Source organism: Elephas maximus, chromosome 13 (assembly GCF_024166365.1).
Source record: "Elephas maximus indicus isolate mEleMax1 chromosome 13, mEleMax1 primary haplotype, whole genome shotgun sequence".
Classification (NCBI taxonomy): domain Eukaryota; kingdom Metazoa; phylum Chordata; class Mammalia; order Proboscidea; family Elephantidae; genus Elephas; species Elephas maximus.
In genome coordinates, this window is record NC_064831.1 from 63,803,111 (window position 1) to 63,826,004 (window position 22,894).

Sequence of the window (22,894 nt, forward strand, 5' to 3'; positions counted from 1 at the left end):
CTATTTCCATGGGCATTGATTGTGGATCCAAGCAAAATGAAATCCTTGGCAACTTCAATCTTTTTTCCATTTATCATGGTGTTGCTTGGTGGTCCAGTTGTCAGGATTTTTTGTTTTATTTATGTTGTGGGACAATCCATACTGAAGGCTGTAGTCTTTGATCCTCATCAGTCAGTGCTTCAAGTCCTCTTCGCTTTCAGCAAGCAAGTTCGTGTCATCTGCATATCGAAGGTCGTTAATAAGTCTTCCTCCAATTCTGATGCCGTGTTCTTCATGTATTCCAGCTTCTCGGATTATTTGCTCAGCATACAGATTGAATAAATTTGGTAAAAGGCTACAACCCTGACGCACACCTTTACTGGCTTTAAACAAAGCAGTATCTGCTTGTTCTGTTCAAAAGATTGGCTCTTGATCTATGTACAGGTTCCTCATGAGCACAATTAAGTGTTCTGGAATTCCTATTCTTTTTTTTTTTTTTTATTGTGCTTTAAGTGAAAGTTTACAAACCAAGTCAGTCTCTCATACAAAAACTTATATACACCTTGCTGTGTACTGCTACTTGCTCTCCCTCTAATGAGACGGCACACTCCTTCCCTCCACTCTCTATTTTCACGTCCATTTGGCCAGCTTCTGCCCCCTCTGCCCTCTCATCTCTTCTCCAGACAGGAGCTGCCCACATAGTCTCATGTGTCTACTTGATCCAAGGAGCTCACTCTTCACCAGTATCATTTTCTATCCCATAGTCCAGTCCAATCCCTGTCTGAAGAGTTGGCTTTGGGAATGGTTCCTGTCTTGGGCTAACAGAAGGTCTGGGGATCATGACCTCTGGGGTCCTTCTAGTCTCAGTCGGACCATTAAGTCTGGTCTTTCTACAAGTAGAATTCCCATTCTTCACAATGTTATCCATAATTTGCTATGATCCACACAGTTGAATGCCTTTGCGTAGTCAATAAAAATACAGGTAAACATCTTTCTAGCGTTCTCTGCTTTCAGCCATTATCCATCTGACATCAGCAATGATATCCCTCATTCCATGTCCTCTTCTGAATCTGGCTTGAATATCTGGCAGTTCCCTTTTGATGTGCTGTTGGAACTGGTTTTGAATGATCTTTGGTAAAATTTTATTTGCGTGTGATATTAATGATATTGTTTGATAATTTCTGCATTCAGTTGGATCACCTTTCTTTGGAATAGACATAAATATGGATCTCTTCCAGTCGCTTGGCCAGGTAGCCATCTTCCAAATTTCTTGGCATAGGTGAGTGAGCACTTCCAGCGCTGCATCTTTTTGTTGAAACATCTCAATTGATATTCCATCAATTCCTGGACCCTTGTTTTTCACCAATGTCTTCAGTGCAGCTTGGGCTTTTTCCTTTAGTACCATTGGTTCTTGATCATATGCTACTTCCTGAAATGGTTGAACATCGATCAATTCTTTTTGGTGTAGTGGGTAGGTAGATGGGTAGGTAGAAAAAAGAGAGGAAGACTTGCCCCAGTCTAGGTGTTTTGGGATTGGCTTGTGACCCCCTTGGGGAACTTAAGGCATAACTGAAAATAGATTGCTTGAAGCCATCACTTTCTCCTGGGTTGGCCCAGAAAGAACCCATGTAGACAGCCCTCCATCCTGAGTTCCTCTGCTTGGGGTGGCGACCTCTGAGAACCCCCTCCTCTTTTCATGAGGTCCTAGGGACAACCAGAAAAACATCCTCTGAACTAAGGAGACACCTGTGTGTTGGGATGGTTACACTAGCTGTCTTTGTTTGGGGCCAAGTGTCTGAGTCTCAGCTGAACCGAGTCCTGAAGCCATGCTATGTATGCCGTGTCCAAGCTATTTCCCCTTCCAGGTGGATCAGGGCCTCTCAAGCCACTGCTCCCAAGAATGGGAGCCAATACCCATTTCCTTCCTTCCTGACCTGACCTCTTTGGACAATTATGATAAAAGTGTCCCCCACCGTAAACCACTCTGCACTGTTCCTTCTCTGTTCATCACAGCGGAGTCGTGTCTTGCCAGCCAGTCTGTAAGTCTTCTAGGGCTACACTTTTGTCACACCACAGGGCACAAAGCACAGGGCTGCCACTTGGTGAAAGGAAGGACAGGAAGTTGAGCTTCCTCTAGATTGGTTCAAATGCCATTGCCAAGATCCTACTGTATGACTCCTGGCTTCCTCAGCCTGGGGACACCTCTCCCTGGGAGGTTTCTCTCAAGTTGCCGGGCCACTTTTCCTGAGACCTGTGAGGCCAGGCCCAGGCTGGGCAGAGCCTGACAGGGCAGGGGGAAGTGGTGTGGATTGGAGGGGAGGCTGATGACCTCCAGAGACTCTGGGCCAGAGGGTGACCCTTAACCCTCCACCCTCTGTCCCTATCCCTAGGTGCAATCATATAGACAGCAAAAAAAAAAAAAAAAATCAACGACATCAAAAAACCCATTGCCATCTACTCAATTCTGACTCATAGCGACCCTATAGACAAAAAAAACCCAGAGTAGAATTGCCCCATGGGGTTTCCAAGGCTGAAATCTTTACAGGAGCAGACTGCCACATCTTTCTCCCGTGCAGCAGCTGGTGGATTTGAACCTCCAACATTTGCTTAGCAGAGGAGCACTTAATCACTGCTGCATCAAGACTCCTCACCAGGGCCTCTCATACAGACACAGCAGCTGTCAAATGCACATTTAGAGACACATGCACACACAGACTCAGATTCAGAGAACTGCTCACGTGTTTACAAATACACACACCCACGTATTCTCCCACTCATATACCACACACACAACAGTTAAGCTTGAGCCCAGGACTTAAATTCAAGGGGGGAAAATCCTGGTTCTTCCACTTAATAGCTGGGTGTCCTAAAGTAAGTTACTTATCTCTTTGCACCTTAATTTCCTTATCTGTAAAAATGAGGACGATAATGGCATTCACCTCACTGAGCTGTAAAGATGAAATGAGATAAAATGTGGCCAACACAAAGGAAATAATAAATACTAAAAAAAACCTATCACCTATTATTATATGTACCGATGCAGAGAGACACACATGCATTCATCCATATTTTCTAGGTCCCCTCTCTTACTGCGGCTGTCACTAGGTTGTGGGTCTGGCAGGACTACAAGTGTGGAGTCCATTCACCCCTTTGAGCCTCTGTTTTCCCTTCTGTAAGACGGGGACCTTACCTACCCCTGAGGGCTGTTGTGAGGATCTAAAGAGGCCCAGCATGGAAAGCTCCTAGCCTAGACCCTGGCCCACAGAAGCCTCCTTACACGCTTGCTGTTGCTGTCTGTATGATGAAGAACAGGTCCAAGGACAGGGGGCTGGGACCCCGTGGGTCCTATCCTGCAGGAGGCAATGGCCAGGCGGCCCCCATCTCCTCCAGGCTGCAGCTGGGCCCTCTAAGGACAGAACCCAAAGTCACAGGATGTCAGGCCTGCCCCTTCTTTTGGAGCTCAGTCTGGCGGCAGCTTGGCATGGGCTGGGGGCAGGGTTAGCCGGGTGGCGGTGGGTGGAAGGAAAAGAGGAAAGCCGGCACACTGGAAATTGCCCTGCGGTTGGCTCATGCGCCCACGACACTGTATTTATAGAGAGCTCCCTGTAGCGCCCAATTTCTCCCAGTAGGGTTAACCCTTTCCAGGTCGCGGTGAAGGGAGAACACAGAACTGGGATCAGAGAGCCGATTGGAGCCCTGGCCCTGCCGCCAGCAGCCTGGGTGGTGGCGGGTGGGATCAATGACCAGTCACTCGTCCCTTCTGGCAGAAAATAAAGTTCGGATCTTGGAAGTATGGGAGTGGGTGGGGGGTGGGCAGTTATTAGACCAGCGGCCCGCTTCCCGGAGCACCCGGTCTTCCCAGCGTGGGTCTGGACTGGGGCCGGGGGCGGGGTTCAGGCCCAGTGCCCTGCCCAGCGGGCGGGTTTAGGCCTTTGCCCCAAACCTCCGCTGCGGGGCCAATCCGGCTTGTGGGGCGCAGCCCGGCGGTCTTTCCGGGCCCGCGGCTTCCTCCAGCCGCTCCGCCCCTCGGACTCCCGGGCCGCCCCGGGCCCCCATTCAGGTCTGGCCTTGCGGCGGCAGTGGCGACTCGCTGCGCTCCGCCGCGTCCCCGAGTCCCGGGAGTCGGCGCCGCGCGGTGAGTGCTTGCGTGGCGCGGCCGGCGGCGGGGTGGAGACCGCCTTTGTCTGCGGCCTCGCCCGGCCGGGGGCCACGGAGGCGCGGGCTGAGGGGCCCAGGCAGGCCGGGCGGCGCTTCTGCTGCTGGGTTGTTGTGGCCGGGCGCGATGCGCCCCCTCTCTCGCACGGGCACCCACACCCCAGCCCTCTTCCCTGGGCCGGGGCTGGCCTCTGCACGCGAGCACGGTGAGCCCCCGGGGCCGAATTTCTGGCTTTAGGGCCCAGAGGGAGCCGGGGCAACCCGGATTCTACCCCGCCCAACCATGCCTCCCTGCCCCCCAGAAGAGAGGGGACTGGGGCGCCGTCGGACCTGCCGGCACCGGGGAAGCAGCTGGAGGAGGCTGAGTGGGTAACTGGAATTACCGAGGCCCCGGGTGTGGGGAGGGACTGAGACAGATCTGTCACCGTGTCTCTGATGATTCTGAAAAGCTTCACGAAGCCGCTGCCTGGGGCCAGGAGGGAAACAGAGCCTCCAGGGCCCTGCAGAGGGAAACAGCAGAGGTTAACAGACCACTGGCCATTGGGGGCGGGGGCTCACTCAGCTTGGCCCTGGCGGGGACAATTGAGGGGCTTCCACAGGCAGAAGTGGGCACGGAAGGGACCGACTCTGAGAAGGACGGATACGGACAGCTGGCTGGAGAGGAGGGGGTGAGTAGGTGTTGAGGGGGCAGGTAGAGGCTGAGGAAGATCAGGGGGTGTGGAGGAAGCAGGGATGGGACAGTTTTGGCTTGGGAAGTCTCAGGGAGAATGGTGGATGAGGTAGTGTGGGGAGGAGGTGGGGAGCCCTGAAGAGGGAGAAGGTAGGACTACTCTAGTAAGGAAGGTAAGGTGGGTCGTACTAGAGGGGAGGAGACTGGATCCCAGCGGCCCAGGGCCCTCAGCCACTGCTGTTGAGCTGATGCCACTGACCTGCCAGAAAAGGAGATTTATTTCTACCAAAAACTTGCCCTAATGAGAAATGTGTGATGGATGACTCAGATATGGGATTTGTCTATCCTTGAAGGGGAAGGTCAAGCAAATGGCAAGGCAAAGAAGATGGGGGGAGGGGGGGGAGAAGGGAGGGAGTTGTTGTTTGACCTAATAGAGAAAAGCTATTTACCCTCACATTGGGTGTGCATAAATGTAAAGAAATCTTATTTCTTCATTAAATTGAAGGCCCCCAGGTCCTTATCTTCTAAGCCTGTCTCTAGCAGTGAGTTTCACTATTAGAAAGCAATAAAGTTTTTGTTTTCAAGAGAGTTCCTTACTTCCTTCAGCCTCTCTCTAAGTCCCTCTGGCCGCCCAGAATTCCCTAGGAAATCTGATGCAGTGCCCTCCTCCTTGTAGTGTGGGGGCCTGCAAATAGGTGGGGCACATTTGGAGGCCAGGGAAATTGAAGTCTGAACTTGAAATTGAAGTCTAAACATGTCAGGCTGGGTTGGGCTGATCTGAGTGCCAGGGAGGGGTGGAGGGCTGTGAGGCTGTGGGCTATGAAATGGTGGCTCATATTTCCAGCTTGCTTTAGGAAGGAGAGTGTTTTGGGTGAACATTTTCCTGATATCTGGAATTCCCCAGCTTAAGTGCTAACACTTTTTTTTCCACAACATATATATTTTTTAATTTTTATTGTGCTTTAAGCAAAAGTTTACAAATCAAGTCAGTCTCTCATACAAAAATTTATATACACCTTGCTGTATACTCCTAATTGCTCTCCCTCTAATGGGACAGCACACTCCTTCTCTCCACTCTCTCTTTTTGTGTCCATTCCACCAGCTTCTGACCCCCTCTGCCCTCTCATCTCTACAGACAGGAGCTGCCCACATATTCTTATGTGTCTACTCGATCCGAGAAGCTCACTCTTCACCAGCATCTTTTTCTATCCCACTGTCCAGTCCAATCCCTGTCTGAAGAGTTGTTTTCGGTAATGGTTCCTGTCCTGGGCTAACAGAAGGTCTGGGGGCCATGACCACTGGGGTCCTTCTAGTCTCAGTCAGACCATTAAGTCTGGTCTTTTTATGAGAATTTGGGGTCTGCATTTTTTTTTATCCCACTGGTCTCCTGATCCCTCAGGGGTTCTCTGTTGTGTTCCGTGTCAGGGGAGTCATCGGTTGTAGCCAGGCACCATCTAGTTCTTCTGGTCTCAGGCTGATGTAGTCTCTGGTTATGTGGCCATTTTTGTCTCTTGGGCTCGTAATTACCTTGTGTCCTTGGTGTTCTTCATTCTCCCTGGTCCAGGTGGATTGAGACCAATCGATGCATCTTAGATGGCCGCTTGCTAGTGTTTAAGACCCCAGACGCCGCTCTTCAAAGTGGGTGCAGAATGATTTCTTAACAGATTTTATTGTGCCAATTGGCTTAGATGTCCCCTTAAACCGTGGTCCCCAAACCCCTGCTGCCGCTATGCTGGCCTTCGAAGCATTCAGTTTATTCAGGAAACTTCTTTGCTTTTGGTTTAGTCCAGTTGTGGTGACCTTGCATGTATTGTGTGTTGTCTTTCCCTTCACCTAAAGTAGTTCTTATCTACCATCTAATTAGTGAATATCCCTCTCCCTCCCTCCCTCCCTTCCCCCCTCATAACCATCAAAAAATATTTTCTTCTCTCTTTAAACTACTTCTCGAGTTCTTATAATAGTGGTCTTAAACTATATTTGTCCTTTTGTAACTGACTAATTTCACTCAGCGTAATGCCTTCCAGGTTCCTCCATGTTATGAAACGTTTCACAGATTCCTCACTGTTCTTTATTGATGCGTGGTATTCCATTGTGTGGCTATACCATAATTTATTTATCCATTCATCCGTTGATGGGCACCTTGGTTGCTTCCAGCTTTTTGCTGTTGTAAACAGTGCTAGTGCTAACACTTTTTATGTTAACTGTTGAGCATGGAAACCTTTCTCCCCAATATTAAGTACATCCACTCTGCTTAAATCGAATGTCCTGATGTCAATGAAATTTTTCTCCCTGACTTTTTGAATCCGCATTGTGAACATCAGTTTTTGCAAGAAAGGGTCATATGGCAAACAATCGACTGCTAACCGAAAGGTTGGCAGTTCAAAACCACCAGTGACTCTGTGAGAGAAAGATGTGACAGTCTGCTTCTATAGAAATTTACAGCCTTGGAAACCCTATGCTGTCGCTTTGAGTTGAAATCGACTCGATGGCAGTGGACTGCACGGGGACTTTTGAGAGAGTAAGGTTTTGTCCCTGCACTAAGAAGCCTCAGCAATGCTTGTACTGTCCCATGACTGATCTTTGGAGTTCTTCTGTCTCCTTAATGACATTGGTGTCCCTGGGTGGTACAAACAGTTAATGTACTTGGCTGCTAAACAAAAGGTTGGAGGTTAGAGTGCACCCAGAGGTGCCTTGGAAGAAAAGCCTGGCAATCTACCTCTAAAAATCAGCCATTGAAAATCCTATGGAGTATAGTTCTATTCTGACACACATGGGGTTGCAATGATTCCAAATTGACTTGATGGCCAAAATAAAAAGGACATCACTTGTGATTCTCTTGCCTGTCTCCAATAAGCTTTCTTATGTGCTGCCTTTAGACTCCTGGGCTGCAGAAATCAGCCCATCCAGCTTGTTAGAGGTGAGAAGTCATGCAAACCTAAGGATGAAAAGGTGTGGGGATTTGAGGGCCGGGTTTTCCTTCCTGCCCCTGGCCCTCTTACAACTCTGCCCGGGTACGCCATAGAAGCAGACTAGCTGAATATCTGAGATGCTCAGATGCCGGCAGCTAGGTTGGGACACTTTTGTGTTGTTCCTTTGAAGTAGCCCTCTAGGGAGGCTGTGCCCTTACTCTGGTGAGGTGGCTTTCTGAACTTTTCTGTGGGAATTCCGCATCCTTAAACTCTGGCCTTCTCTGGAGACGTCCATCTTCATTCTTTGCAGTGGGATTTTGCTTTGACGCTGAGTTGGGCAATACTGTTCCAGGTCAGAGTTGTTGCGTGATCAGAGAAACATGAGCTGGGATTTCCCAGTGCCCAAAGAGACACCTGGGAAGTGTCGTAAAACAAGTGTCTGGCCTGTTGCTGGCTAGTTCTTGGTTGAACATAAGGGCTTTGGGATGTGTGCAGAAGAATGGCCTAAGTCAAAGCAGCCTCTTTGATTACAGTCACACGGGGGCTGCTGAGCCATGGACCTGAGTCATGGGGTCAAGGGAGAGGAAGAAGGGCAGGGAGAATGATGTCACTGCCCATGAGCTTGGCCTCTGAGTGGGCAGAGGCTTTCATTGCTGTCCTTTTCCCACATTCCCAGGGTGGGAGTGGCAGGGAGGGCCACCAGCTAAGTTAAACATAGAATTACCACGATGCTGTTGCTGTCGTTAAGGAGCCCTGGTGCCGCAGTCGTTAAGTGCTCAGCTGCTAATGGAAAGGTCAGCGGTTCAAACCCATCAGCCACTCCAGAGGAGAAAGATACGGCAGTCAGCTTCTGTAAAGATTTACAGCCTAGGAAATCCCATGGGGCAGTTCTACCTCGTCCTATAGGGTTGCTATGAGTTGGAATCGACTCGATGGGTTATGGATTTTTTTCTTGTTAACTCAGAACTAGAGAACATCTGGGAGATGGGCACATGTGCTGTTATACAGCCCTCCCCCACCCCACCCCAACCTAGTCCTGCTGCCTCTGGGGTGTGAGGTTCCAGAGGCAGGCATTGGGTTTTCAGGTATTGGGAGCGGGGCTGTGCTGGGTGCTTAACATCTCATTTAAGCATCATAGCAGTCCTATAAGGTAGGGTATCGCTAGCATCATTGTAAAAAAAAAAAAAAAAAAAGGAGTAATGAACAGTTGCCTTCGAGTTGATTCCGACTCACGGCAACCCCATGTGTGTCAGGGCAGGACTGTGCTCTGTTGGGTTTTCACGGGCTGATTTTTTGGAAGTAGATTGCCAGGCTTTTCTTCCAGGCACTTCTAGGTGGATTCGAACCTCCAACCTTTCGGTTAGCAGCCGAATGCTTTAACTCTTTGCACCACCCAAGGACTCCAGCTGAGGCCCAGAAAGAGCAAGCAATAAGCCCAATGGTACACAGCTGGCAAGCAGTAGAGCTGGGATGCAAGCCCAGGGCTGTCCGTCTCCAGGGCTGGCTCTTTCTGTAGCTCTGGAGTTAGGCACAGTCTTCACCCCTCATTTTGGAGCCTGGTGAGATGATCCAAGGGTCCTCCTAGGGAGGTGGAGAGGACTCATCTGTGGGCCTCCGAGAGGGCAGGCCTGACCGGGGTGATCCAGAGACTTGCAGCCCAGTTGGGGCAATTGCTGAGCGTTCTTGCCACACTGGTGCCTCCAGCAGTTCCTCCCACGCCCTCCACTTCTGCCTAGAGCTCTCAGCTAGCTGTCCCCATTCTCCCTCTCAATCTCTTTGCAGTCCAGTGAATCGATGCCTCCTCCACACCCTTAATGCCTTGGGCATGTGGTCTTCCACTTGCTTAGAGAGAGTGTGCTGGAAGGAAACCCTCTGGGAGTGGAGAATGAGAAGCACTTTTGGTTGGAGAACCATAGAGCAGGGAGAGATACTATGTGTGGGAGACAGGGGTCCCAGGTCACCCGTCAAGTGAACCTAGCTTCTAGAAACAGGGCCTCCCCTGTACTGAGGGATGTGGCCACAATAGGGACAGTAGGAGCTGGAGCCCACAATGCTTGGTGCTGGGGCCTGGCTTCTGGGAGGGAGGAAGGGGAGAGGACCACTAGGAATGGGCCAGACCCGGAAATGGAGTCCTGTGTTTGCTGCTTGGAGCTGGGATGGAGATGGGGGTGGTTTGTGGAGATGGTGTGTAGGTAGGAAGGAGGACGTAGAAAGAGTAATGGTCCCAGAGACCTAGATGCACAGTCCAACAAAGGAGGTCTTGGCTGGGGGAAGCGACGGGGGAGGTTCCAATGCAGAAGGTCCCAGGAGGCCTTATTCTTACAGTAACCCTGTGGCGGAGGGACGGCTATCCTCGTGTTAGAGATGTGGGATTGAGTCTCAAAGAAGTCGAGTCATTTACTCTTAGTCAGGCATGCCAACAAGGTGGCCTGAGGATTCCATTTGACTGGTGAGGAGTCCAGCCCAGGGGCATTCGCAAACTGCCTGAGTCACCTCTGAAGGTGATTGAGCATGGGCCCTTGGGCAGCCTGCCTTCCCCTCTGGGCTCAAATTCCCATCTGTGCAATTGGCATGGAGATGGGAACTGGACCTGGTGAACTCCAAGTGGCCTTCCAACTCCAAGGGCTGGTGGAGCCGACTGCATTCCTGAGAAAGGCTTCCGGGGGAGTGGGCAGTGGGAGAGTGTGATCTCCAGGCTTATTTAGGTGGGCACCTAGCAGGACTTGGCAGATGTTGGGTGAATGCAGGTGTGTGTGCCGCAGGCCTGCCGGTGCTTGACCCCAGGACCCTCCCTCTGCCTTAGTCTCCTGCTCTTTCAACCCTTCCTCTCTCCACTCTCCTCCTTCCTGACCCTGTCTGGGTGGATCTCCTCTGAGCTCAGTGGGGCTTTCCCTCTTTTCAGGGCTCTGTGCTTCCATTGCTGTGTGTGGTGTGTGTGTTTGTACACACACATGTGTGCATCCACGGGTACAGATCTGCACGCACCTCTAGTTCCAAGATAGTGTCAGCTGCCCTGTCAAATGGCTGCTGGGTGCTTAGAAGATGCACACTCAGTTTGGGGTAGTCCGCCAGCCAGAGGGGATGTGAAAAGCAGGCCAGCTACTGCATCCAAAGTTTCACCATGTTCTCAGACCCACTGAGACGGCTCTGTGGATTTCCCCATGGTTTTGCCTTTTCCAGGTTCTGAAGCCTTGACCTCAATGTGGAGAATGGGGATGTGGTGGGGACAGTGGGCACGCGAAGGCCTGAGCTCAGCTCTGTCCTGTTGTCCTCTCTTCCTTGTTCCTAAAGCCACAGGGGAAGCAAGTGGAGGACACTAAAAAGACCTTGGCCCGCTCTGCCGGGCTGGCCCCAATGACACACTGCTGTCCTGACTCACACAGAAATCACTCTGAGAGGAAGAATTGATTTCTTCTCTTGGGTGGGATCACGGGGCTGGGGAGTGGTGGCCAGTGGACAAACAGACTTGAAAACAAAAGGCACACACTGACTCAGATTACCAGGAAAAGGAAAGGACAAGAGTGAGACCATTCCCAGGGAACCCTGGAGACCCTCCTCTGCTCTCCCCAGGCCTTGCCCCTTTATAGAGCCCATAGCAGTACTCTTTGGAGCTCTGGTGGTTCAGTGGCTAAAGCTAGGCTGCTGTCATGGATTGAATTGTGTCCCCCAAAACATCTGCCAACTTGGCTAGGTCATGACTCCCAGTATTGTATGATTGTCTATCATTTTGTCATCTGATATGATTTCCTTATGTGTTGTAAATCATGCCACTATGATGTAATGAGATGGATTAGTGGCAGTTATATTGATGAGATCTACGAGATTAGATAGTGTCTTAAGTCAATCTCTTTTAAGATATAAAAGAGAAAAGCAAGCAGACAGACATGGAGACCTCAGATCACCAAGAAAGCAGTGCCGGGAGCAGAGCACGTCCTTTGAACCTGTGGTTCCTGCTCTAAGATGCTCCCAGACCAAGGGAAGACTGATGACAAGGACTTTCCTCCAAAGCTGACAGAGAGAAAGTCTTCCCCTGGAGCCAGTGCCCTGAATTCAGACTTCTAGGCTACTGGACTGTGAGAGAATAAACTGCTCTTTGTTAAAGCCATCCACTTGTGGTATTTCTGTTATAGCAGCACTAGATGACTAAGACAGCTGCTAACCGAGAGGCTGGGCATTTGAATCTACCAGCTGCATCTCGGATATGCTAAGGCGCAGTTCTACTCTGTCCTACAGGGTCATTTATGAGTCAGAATCAACTCGATGGCAATGGGTTTTTTTTGACCCTTATGGGATGATTATAAGACTCACCAGAGTAAATATATCTAAACTGACCTAATAAATACTACTAAAAAAAAAAAAAAACCCATTTAGATATAGATAAAGCAGTTGAGTCTTATAATCATCGTATAAGGATCAAAAAAAAGCCCCGTTGCCATCGAGTTGATTCTGACTCATAGCGACCCTATAGGACAGAGTAGAACTGCCCCATACAGTTTCCAAGGCTGTAATCTTTACAGAAGCTGACTGCCACATCTTTCTCCTGCAGAGCAGCTGGTGGGCTTGAACTGCTGGCCTTTCCATTAGCAGCTGAGTGCTTAACCACCGTACCACCAGGCCTCCTTTCCTATAAAGATAGGTCTTATAATTCCCACTTTTCAAATGAGAAAACTGAGGCTGAGAGAGAGTATTTCCCCAAAGTCACATGACTAGGAGGTAGTAGAATCTAGCTTTGAACTTGCCTCTCTGACTCCAAAGTCACTTGTTCCATGAAGCCTCTGGTGACTATATGGTCATGATTATAGCACAGAGTGGTGGACAGGCCCCTTCTTTGATAACTGACGAGACGAAGACCCAGAGGACAACGGGTCTGCTCTGCGGAGCCTAGCAAGTTAGCGCTGGAGCCAGGGCTAAAACCCACATCATCTCTTTGATGTTGCTGTTTTGCTTTCTTCTTGTGTTAGTTGCCAGAGAAAGACACGCTCATTGTCAAAACTAGAGAAGTATATCAAGAAAGCAGAAGTAGACTCCTGTTCTCATTCCCAACCCAGGGCTGGGTTCGCTGTCAGGTTTCCAGACTGACTCTTTTCCAGCTTAGAAACATCCAGCCATCCACCTCTCTATCTAGCAGCACACACATGCACATAAACCTGCATTCATTCATTCATTCATCAAGCAATGCATTGAGCCCCATTTCTTGCTGACACTAGGGGTGCAGTGGCAGATGAAGCAGACATGGTTCTTGATCAAGGAGCTTCCAGTATGCCACGAGGAAAATAAACTGGGTGTGGTCAATAACAGGGGTCTTCTTAGAAACCAGGGTCCCCAGACCCCCGTCCCTGCTACTCTGTCCCTTGCAGTGTTTGGTTGTGTTTAGGGAACTTCGTTAGCTTTTGGTTTAGTCCAGTGGTGCTGACTTCCCCTGTATTTGTGTTGTCCTTCCCTTCACCTGGTAGCTGGGCGCCATCTAGTTCTTCTGGTCTCATCTCTTCACTTTTTCGATGAAGTCCTTTGATGCCCCAAAGTTTTTAATTTTGATAAAGCCCAGTTTATCTATTTTGTCTTTTATTGCTCATGATTTTGGTGCTATATCTAAAAATCCATTGTCAAAAACGAGATCTCAAAGCCTCTATGTTTTCTTCTAAGATTTTTGTGGGTTTTAGTTCTTATATTTAGGTCATTCATTCATTTCGAGTTAATTTTTATGTATGAAGTGAGGTCCAACTTCATTCTTTTGCATGTGAGGATACAACTGTCCCAGTACTATTTGTTGAAGAGACTATTCTTTCCCCATTGTATGAACTTGGCATCTTTGTCAAAAATCATTTGTCTGTAGGTATATGGGTTTATTTCTGGATTCTCAATCCTATTCCATTGGTCTATATGTCTATCCTTAAACCAGTACAAATCTATGTATCCTTATACTGTAGCTTTATAGTACATTTTGAATTCAGGAAGTGTGGATTCTCCTACTTTGTACTTCTTTTTCAAGATTGTTTTGGCTATTTGGGGTCTCTTGCAATTCCATCTGAATTTGAGGAAATTCAGATGGAATTTCTGCAAAAAAAAAAAAAACAGGCTGCTGGAATTTTTATAGGGATTGCATTGAATCTGTAGATTGCTTTGAGTAGTATTGGTATCTTAATATTAAATCTTCCAATCCATGTACATGAGGTATCTTTCCATTCATTTAGGTCCTCTTTAATTTCTTTCAGCAATATTTTATAGGTTTCAGTGTACAAGTCTTTTGCCTTCCTGGTTAAAATTATTTCTACATATTTTATTCTTTTAATGTTAGGAGGAATGGCTCCCTATATTAGTTCGTTAAGATGGTGAGCCTTCAGGGTCCTTCTATCTTGCTGCTCTGCAATCCCCAGGGTATTACCTTTGACAGCATGGTCCCCATGGCTCACCACATCTGTGTTCCAGCCTGTGGGAAGGGGGAAGGAGAGGATTGCTCCCTCTCTTTAAGGCATGACCCAGAAGTTGTACACATCGGTTCCTCTCATATCCTCTTAGCCAGAAAATGTTCACATCCAGCTGCAAGGGAGGCTGGGATCTGTAGTCTTTAGCTGAGTGACCATGAGCCTATCTAAAAATACTACAGAAGAAGGGGAGAATGAGTGTAAGGGAAAACTAGTGGTTGATGCCACAGTCACTTTGTACCTTTCACTGTCACCTCATGGCAGCTAATTGGCTAAACCTTAAGGATGTAGTACATGAAGGCTTAAGATACTGATAAAGTTCTGCGAGTGTCCAGCAAAGCTCTTCTTTTATAGATGGAAACATTGACCTCGGAGAAGGGAAGTCACAGTCATCTGCTTAAGATCGCACAGCAAAGTATCAGAGCTGGGACTGGAACCCCAAACTCTGGGCTTACTTTCTACCATTTCAAGGTGATCTGGCTGAGAGGCAGACAGGCAATGCCAAAAGGACAGGTCTCTTGGGGCTGGGAAGGGCGCCACCTTTCCCAGCCTATCCACCTTGGGGTCTGCTCATCATTTTTCAGGACTCAGCTCTGGGTTACCTTGTCTCTGAGGAGCCTCAGGTAGCCCTCACTGTATCTCGTATAGTATACAGTACTGAGCTGCAGTGATTTGTGTGCATGTCCATCTTCTCTGGTGGAATGCATGCTTCTTGAGGACAGACACACAGCTTATTCATCTCTCTGTCCCCCGTGCCTGCCTCAAGGCAAGAGTTAAATGACCTACTGAACACATGAATGAATGCATATTTGAGAACTCTTTCAGCTGCAGGTAATACAGTAAAACCTGTGAAAGCTGGAACCCGTGTAAGGCAGAAACCTGTCAGAGAAGGAAAACTAAAATATTTTCCACTGATAGAAAGTGATAGAAAAACGGTAAGCCTGCACTCTGTTAAAGGCAGAGAGAAAAAGGGTAAGCGTGCCCCCCGTTAAAGGCGGAAAACTTGCGAGACACGGAAAAACAAGGCAGTCCCATCAAGTTCCAGCTCTCACGGGTTTCACTAGCTGAAACTAGCATAAGGAAAAAATGATTGGCTTAAGTATCTGAGCAGTCCAGGTGTGCAGCTTTCTTCAGGTATAGCTGGATCCAGGGGCTTAACTCATGTTTTCGGGGCTCTATATCTCTCTGCCCTTTCTTGTCTACGTTGTGGGAAGTGGTACCTAAGCAGCCCCTGCAGGGGTTGGGAGGAAGTTGGCATGAGGAGGATGCTGGTGGTCATGGTGGAGGAAAGGAGTCCCTCTTGGGCATCCCCAGGCCTGGGTCCAGAGCCCAGTCTAGCCCTTGTTTTTTGGTTTGGGTTCCGCGGGGGCATGTCTTGGGTCATCTCTCGCAAGCTTCCCTTCGGCTCCACCTCTGCTGGGATTAGAGGCACCTGCTGCACCTCAGGCTGAGGGTGGCCTGGACTCCTACCTTCTGCTTCTCTTTCAAAGCCCAAGGCACTCTGTGGTCTTTCCTGGCAGGGCTTCTGGGGTTCCCACGTGGGGCTGGGACTGGGGGAGAGGAGAGGACAAGGAGGGCTGGCTGGTGGCTCAATGGGAGGAGTGGCACATGCTTAGCCCAGGGCAGGGCCCCCTGGGGATGAGAATTCCCCTCTGTGGGAAAGGTGGGCTGGGGTGGCGTGTATGCAGCATGAGGTCATGTGTCTCCATGTGGCTCTGTGTACCAGGCCGCCCGTCTGTCCAGATGGGCAGTGATTCTTTTCTCTGGCTGCCTCCTGCGCTCTGAGCAGCTCCTGGTCTCTGAGATATGTTTCTCTTTCCTGCTTCCAGCTCCTGGCACTCAGCTGTTGGGTTAGGAGTCTCTTGTTGCTGTGTCAGGTTTCTCTATAGGGTGGGCCACAAGGGTGGGCTTCCTGGGCCCAGAATCTAGGAGAGGAATCAGCAGGAGAGCAAGCCCAATGCCCACCCTTGGGAACGCCCTCATTCATTCTCTGGAGGGAAGGATAGCTAGGCCCTTGGGGAGACCTGGTCGGTCTGCTCAGGAGAGAGGTGTTCCCTGATCCCCCCACATTCACAGAGGTGGCAGGCAAGAATTCCCAGGAAGCCCTGGAGGGCAAAACCCAGTGGCAGGAATTAGCTTCATGTATGGAAAAGTCAGTCACTAGAAAGGTCTTGAGTGCCAGGCAGGGGAATGTGAGTTTACTCCTGTAGTGAATGGGGAGCCATGGGATGTTTTTGAGCAGGTGAAGCATGCAAGCAGATTTCTGTCTTAGGTCCTAAGAGAAGGCACCTTGGAGAAGCATTGGCAGGGAAAGTGTGGAGATAGCAGGGCCAGTGAGTAGGCTCCCGGAGGGTCAGGGTGGGAGACAGCGGGCTTGAGCGGTAGTGGGGAGGGTGAGGGAGGTGGCCCAGGAAGGACAGACAGGCTTTGGTTCTGCCTGGGGGTGAAAGACAAGAAGGAAGACTTGGAATCCGGGAGCCCCTTAATCCTTAGTCCTTTCTGTGGTGGCTGGCAGGCACGGCAGGCAGCTCCCTAGGGGCTAGGTTTTCTTGTGGGCCCTGGTGGCCCTCATAGGGCAGGATGTGGTGCCCACCAAGGGTGCTTTTATGAATGGAGTGGGAAGGCCGCTGACTCAGCAGGTGGCAAGGCTTTGAGGCTGCTGGATTTTAAAGCCGGCGGAATCATCTGGGAAGGAAGTGGCTGCTGAGGGCTTCCCCACAGCGGACAGCTGGGGGAGAGGGGGGAGTGCCAGGCAGGATGCAGTCGGCTTGGCTAGAGACAGGGAGCCCCACAGCCCAGCTGCTGGGTGTGTGTGGCGGGGAGGGGGTGGTGGTTGGTTGGGATTGGAGGGGCTGAGGTTGGGTGCCGGTGACTGGAATTGATGCTAACGGTTACTGATCTGGTTTGCTCTGTGGAAGGGCAGAAAGGTGTAGGGGGTCGAGGACCTGAACTCCTATCGGCTCTGCTAACTGGCAAATTACAAGACTCGAATGAAATCGCGTCACTTATCTGGGTTGTCATTTTTTTCTTCTACAAAATGGGATGGAGTTGCCTGGCCCACCTCCCAGGGTGGTCATGAGGATGTGACATCATGTGTATTCTGGCTGAACAGCACCGGTCATGTGGCTTGATCAGGATGTGGCATGAGTGATTTTCCCTGTGTGGGACACAGGAAAAGTGTGTGCTGCCTGCCGGAGTCAGATACCTTGGGGGCGGCCCCCTTGGTGGGGGGCGGCCAGGATTGGGAAGGCTAGGCTCCCTGGCTCAGGCCTGACCAGTGGCCAAGACCCACCTCTCACTCAGCCCGGACACCAGGCTTGAGGAGTCAGCCAGCCCTGGCCTCTCCTACTTCTGACCGGTCTTGCATTAAAGTAGCAAATGTCCTCCCTCTCTGGAGCCCACACTCATACCTCCAGCTGCCTCCGAGAAGTCTCCCCTGGAAGTTTCTGCACAAATGCGCTAACTTTGCATACCCTACACTGAACCCTTCCATGTTCCCTGTCTCAGGGAACACCCCATCTGGTCACTGGGGCTCAAGATGATGGACACCTTGACTGCTGTCTCTTTCTTTCTCTCCATGTCCCCAAATCCTGTCACTTTTACCCCAGCCTGCCTTTTCTCTTCTGTCTAGCCTTCTCATTTAGCCTGCAGATGATACCAGATTAATCTTCATGAGGACAAGTCTGACCATATCATTCCCCTGCTCAAGAACCTTCAGTGGCTCCCACCTGGCTTCAGGATAAAGTTGAGACTCCTTAGCCCGTGTCTAAATCTGGCTCCAGCCTCAGTTCCTCCTCTCCCCTACTAGCTGTTGTCTCCAGCCAAGTTGATCTGTGCATAGTCCTCCCCCAGAGCAGGCCTTGAACTTGCCAGCCTTGTCTTTGTTTGCCTCCTTGCCTCCTTTTCCTTATATTTGTATACTAACATCTTCCTGCTGAAAGAGTGGATTCCAGCTGCCCCGTCCCCACCTCCCTGATCCAGCCTCTCCAGGAACTCAACTCCCTCCTACCAGCATCTCTCACAAAGATCTCCCATCAGGGAGCCTTGTGGGGTGTGGGAGGCCCCGGGAGGGAGAGAGGGAGGACTTCCCAGGGGCAGTTGCAGCCTTCCTCCAGCTGGTTCCAGGGGAGAGGAGGTGGGAGGGGCCTGGGGATGACCTTTTGAGACAAAAGCCTCACTTCCTCTTCCTCGCAGGCAGGGGCAGCCTTCCACCACGGAGATCCCAGCTGTCAGCTGCCACGCGGGAAGATGCGGCATCAGCAGGGCAGCCCTGGCGTGGGTGTGCGTGTGGCCACAGCCCTGGAAGTGCTCTGGCTCTGCCTCACAGGTGAGGGGGCGGGGGGAAGAAAGGGACAACAATTATGGTAGGGAGTAAGGGGGGCTCCCACTCCCACCTGGGGTCCTGCCAAGCCATCTCTCTGGAGCAGGGCTGAGGCCTGTGCCCTGTCCACACTCGTTTCCACCTCTGGGATCCATAGGTAACATACTGAACCTGTCTTAGCCTCAGATTCCTCTATTATAAAATGGTAATCATGATATGTGAGGCTGTGGTGGTTCAGCGGCAGAATTCACACCTTCCATGTGGGAGACCGGGATGTGATTCCCAGCCAATGCACCTCGTATGCAGCCACCACCCGTCCATCAGTGGAGGCTTGCATGTTGCTATGATGCTGAACAGGTTTCAGCGGAGCTTCCAGACTAAGATAGACTAGGAAGAAAGGCCTGGCGATCTACTTCCAAAAAACAGCCAGTGAAAACCCTGTGGATGACAATGGTCCGATCTGCCACTGCACATGGGGTGGCCCCAGGCAGCATTTTGTTCTGATCTGCCACTGCACATGGGGTGGGCCAGGCAGCATTTTGTTCTGTTGTGCATAGGGATCACTATAAGTAGAGGACTGCCTTGATGGCACCCAACAACAACGATCGTGATACCGTCCTACTCTGCAGAATTGGGAGCACTAAATGTGATGATGCTCTTTCTTGACCACACTGTGTGGGCCCCTTGCTAAGAGCCGTTGCACCTACTGTTCCCTCTGCCTGGAACTTTCTGCCCCCCAGACACCTGCATGACGTGACCACTTACTTTGTTCAGGTCTTTGCACAGATGTCACCTTCTTAGCGAGGCTTTCCTGACCACCTTGCGTAAAATAGCACATCGTCCTCCACCCCTCCCTATCCCTGACCTGACTTCATTCTTCCTGGCGTTTACCACCACCTGGCATATGTTTGCTTGTTTATTGCCTGTCTGTCCTCAGTATAACCATGTTGAATAAATGATGTAAATCTTCCCACACAGGGCTTGGCACATAGTTAGCACTCAATCATGGTAGCTACTTTAATAATAATATCCTCCTCATATTTCAAAACCGAATCAGTATCTCTGCTTGGAGGGACTGGCTTCTTCAGCCATAGAGAAAACAAAGCGGAGTCTCTGGTGCCATCTTGTGGCCACAAAGGGGTGATGCTGGACATCTCTACCCATGCTTGCTTTGACTTCTCTGGAAAGAGAAAAGGCCACTAAGTCCCCACTAAGGAGGCCACCCTGCTCCCGTTAGCTAACCTGGGGCTCTTGGGGTTGCAGCAAGAGAGCCAGGGCCAGCTTCAGACCTTTAGAGACCTCCACGCACTGCAAAGATTATGACCCCATATGTAAGTTGTAATAAAAATGCTAACTATAATAAAAGAAATGCTGTTTTTCTAAATGGAAGAAAACTTTCACAGGCACTGTAGTCAACTAGCTTTTTTCCAAGACTGTTTGATCTTCACACTTCTTGAGTGTGCCTGCTTTGCTGGTGTCCAAAGCACACACTTTTTCTGACCCAAGAATGACAGTGGCAGCATACAGGGTGCCTCTCTCCCAAAGAAAATTTATCAGGGACCCCTGTCAAGCTTCCTAGGGCTCTAAAGGAAGAGGTGGAATGGAGGTGGAGGTGACTGGGTAGGGAGGCTGCAGGGTAAATGCACACAAGAAAGGGCTGGTGTTTCTCTGGGGGCTCCAGCTCTGGACATGTCCTGGTTTCCCTCTTGCCCTCCTACAATCCAGTCTCCACAGAGAAGCCACAGTGTGTTTTAAGAGTGGTGCAGTGGTTAAGAGCTCAGCTGCTAACCAAAAGGTCTGCAGTTTGAAGCCACCAGCCACTCTTTGGAAACTCTATGGGGCAGTTCTACTCTGTCCTCTAGGGTCCCTCTGAGTCAGAATTGACTCATTGGCAACAGTTTTTTTTTGTTTTTTTTTTTAAACCCAGATGAGGCCTGATTAAAACCCCCATTGCATGCAGAATTAAACCTAAACCCCCTCCCTGGTCTCACAAGGTCTTCCCATCCAGATGCTTAGCCACACTGGACATCTCAGGGCCTCTGGGCCTTCCCACCCGCTGTTCCCTCTGCCAGGAACACACTTATCCTGGCTCTTTGTATGTCCAGCTCTTTTTCATTCTCTTTAAATCTCAGCTTAATATCATCTCTTTAGAAAGGGTATTCCTGATAGCCATATTTAAAGTAGGCCTTTCTCTTTTTTTATATATATAAAAAATTCATTTAGGAAAAAAACAATGAATAAGTTTTTTGAAAAGTACTTGTAATCCTCTCTCATACAGAGAAAACCACTATTTACATTTTGGTGTGCACTCTTCTAGAACCTGCCCTTTTCCCAACTTATAAAAATAATATATAAAACAAAACAAACAAACCCATTGCCATCAATTCTGACTCATAGCAACCCTATAGGACAGAGTAGAACTGCCCCATAGGGTTTCCAAGGAGTGCCTGGTGGATTTGAACTGCCGACGTTTTGGTTAGCAGCCATAGCACTTAACCACTATGCCACCAGGGTTTCCAAAATAACATATATTTACAGGAAAGTTGCAAGCAACACAGAGGGCTGTAAAATACCTACCAGATTTTTGGAACACTACAACCCTCCTTTCTCACCTATTAGCTTTTCTTCCTTCATACCCCTAACCACACAATAATGGAAATCTGTGTGCTGGTTTGTGCCTCTTGCCCATTCAAATGTAAAGCCTGTAGGGGTGTAACTTTGGTCTTGTTCTCTGTTGCATTTCGAAACCTCATCATAGACAAATAGTAGGTGATCACTATATTCTCATTGAAAGAATGACTGAATGAATGAATGAGGACCACTGGCACTTACTTTTGGGTCTCAGGCCTAAAAGGAGGGGTAGACAGACCGTGGGGTTCGCTGGGGGAGGTCGGAGGGGGAGAACCTGGGTGTCCCACGTGTCCCCGCCCCTCCTCATCGCCCCGCCCCTCCGTTCCCGCCTAGGCGCCCTAAAGGTCCAGGTCCCCGAAGACCCTGTGGTGGCCCTGGTGGGCACCGACACCACTCTGCGCTGCTCCTTCTCACCCGAGCCCGACTTCAGCCTGGCGCAGCTCAACCTCCTCTGGCAGCTGACAGACACCAAACAGCCGGTGCACAGCTTCACTAAGGGCCGCGACCAGGGCAGTGCCTATGCCAACCGCACGGCCCTCTTCCTGGACCTGCTGGCGCAGGGCAACGCGTCCCTGAGGCTGCGGCGCGTGCGCGTGGCAGATGAGGGCAGCTTCACCTGCTTCGTGAGCATCCGGGACTTTGGCAGTGCCGCGGTCAGCCTGCAGGTGGCAGGTGAGCACGCGGAGGGAGGGAGCGCCTCCTCATCCAACAAAAACCCAAAACCAAACCTGTTGCGGACTTAGAGAGACCTTACAGGACAGAGCGAAACTGCCCCATAGGGTTTCCAAGGAGCGGCTGGTGGACTCAAACTGCCAACCTTTTGGTTAGCAGCCAGCTCTTAACCACTGCGCCACCGGGGCTCCTCCCCTGTCCTATATCCCTCAGATATCCCGCAACCCCTTACCCATTGCCCACCACTGACCCCAGATCCAAGCCCCAGTGCTGACGCCCTGCACTCACAGACCCAGGGACCCTCTCCTTCACTGTGCCTCCCATACCCCTTGTCAACCCTTGACCCCTGCCTTCTGCCCCTTTCAGCCCCCTACTCGAAGCCCAGTATGACCCTGGAGCCCAACAAGGACCTGCGGCCTGGAGACACGGTGACCATCACGTGCTCCAGCTACCGGGGCTACCCTGAGGCCGAGGTGTTCTGGCAGGATGGGCAGGGCACGCCCTTGACCCACAACGTGACCACGTCGCAGATGGCCAATGAGCAGGGCCTGTTCGATGTGCGCAGCGTGCTGAGGGTGGTGCTGAGCGCCAATGGCACCTACAGCTGCCTGGTGCGCAACCCCGTGCTGCAGCAGGACGCCCACGGCTCCGTCACCATCGCGCCCCACAGGAACCCCACAGGTTTTCTTGATTTTTTTCTTAAATATCCACCTGAGGGAGGGTGGTTCTGGTTCTGTCAGCAGGGGCCGTGGGGTTCGAATCTAGTTCCCCACGTTCAGCCTCCCAGAACAGGGAGATGCGTAGTAGGAATAACGGGAGAAATGAACACGGTGCGGGGCCTTTGTGTATGGAGGGGGCGATGATCCCAGGCCTTCTTGGCCCTCCACCTCTCCTGACCCCAGAGTTCCAGAAACCTTGGAAAGAAGGCATAGATGGAGAAACATTGAGGTTTGGGGGAGGTAGAGACCCTGCCGGGGAGGGGAGGTTACTTTAACAGAGGCCTGGAGCCCTTGAGGGTCACACTACCCCGGGCCTGGCCCCCTTGTCAGGCCAAGGCCAACCTGCTGGATTCTTGTCAAGAAGGTTAGGGAGAAGCCATGTCTGGGAGTCCTGAAACTCAAGCTGCTTTGGCATC

At 50.6% G+C, this 22,894-nt stretch overlaps 1 protein-coding gene across 6 annotated transcripts in view; it reads left to right on the forward strand.

Moving 5' to 3' along the window:
• The first annotated feature begins 3,882 nt into the window (after positions 1-3,882).
• Positions 3,883-22,894, forward strand: part of CD276 (CD276 molecule) — a 29,122-nt gene continuing 10,110 nt past the window's right edge. For 2 of the 6 annotated variants that reach the window (XM_049906065.1, XM_049906070.1), the window contains exons 1-4: positions 3,883-4,114; positions 18,330-18,462; positions 21,421-21,759; positions 22,126-22,440. In XM_049906065.1, coding sequence (XP_049762022.1) covers positions 18,384-18,462; positions 21,421-21,759; positions 22,126-22,440 — 733 coding nt within the window. In that variant the 5' untranslated portion in view covers positions 3,883-4,114; positions 18,330-18,383. Of the gene's footprint in view, positions 4,115-4,157; positions 4,341-4,377; positions 4,504-4,526; positions 4,803-18,329; positions 18,463-21,420; positions 21,760-22,125; positions 22,441-22,894 lie in introns of those variants that run through there. The other 4 variants (XM_049906067.1, XM_049906069.1, XM_049906068.1 and 1 more) reach the window with 4 other exon arrangements.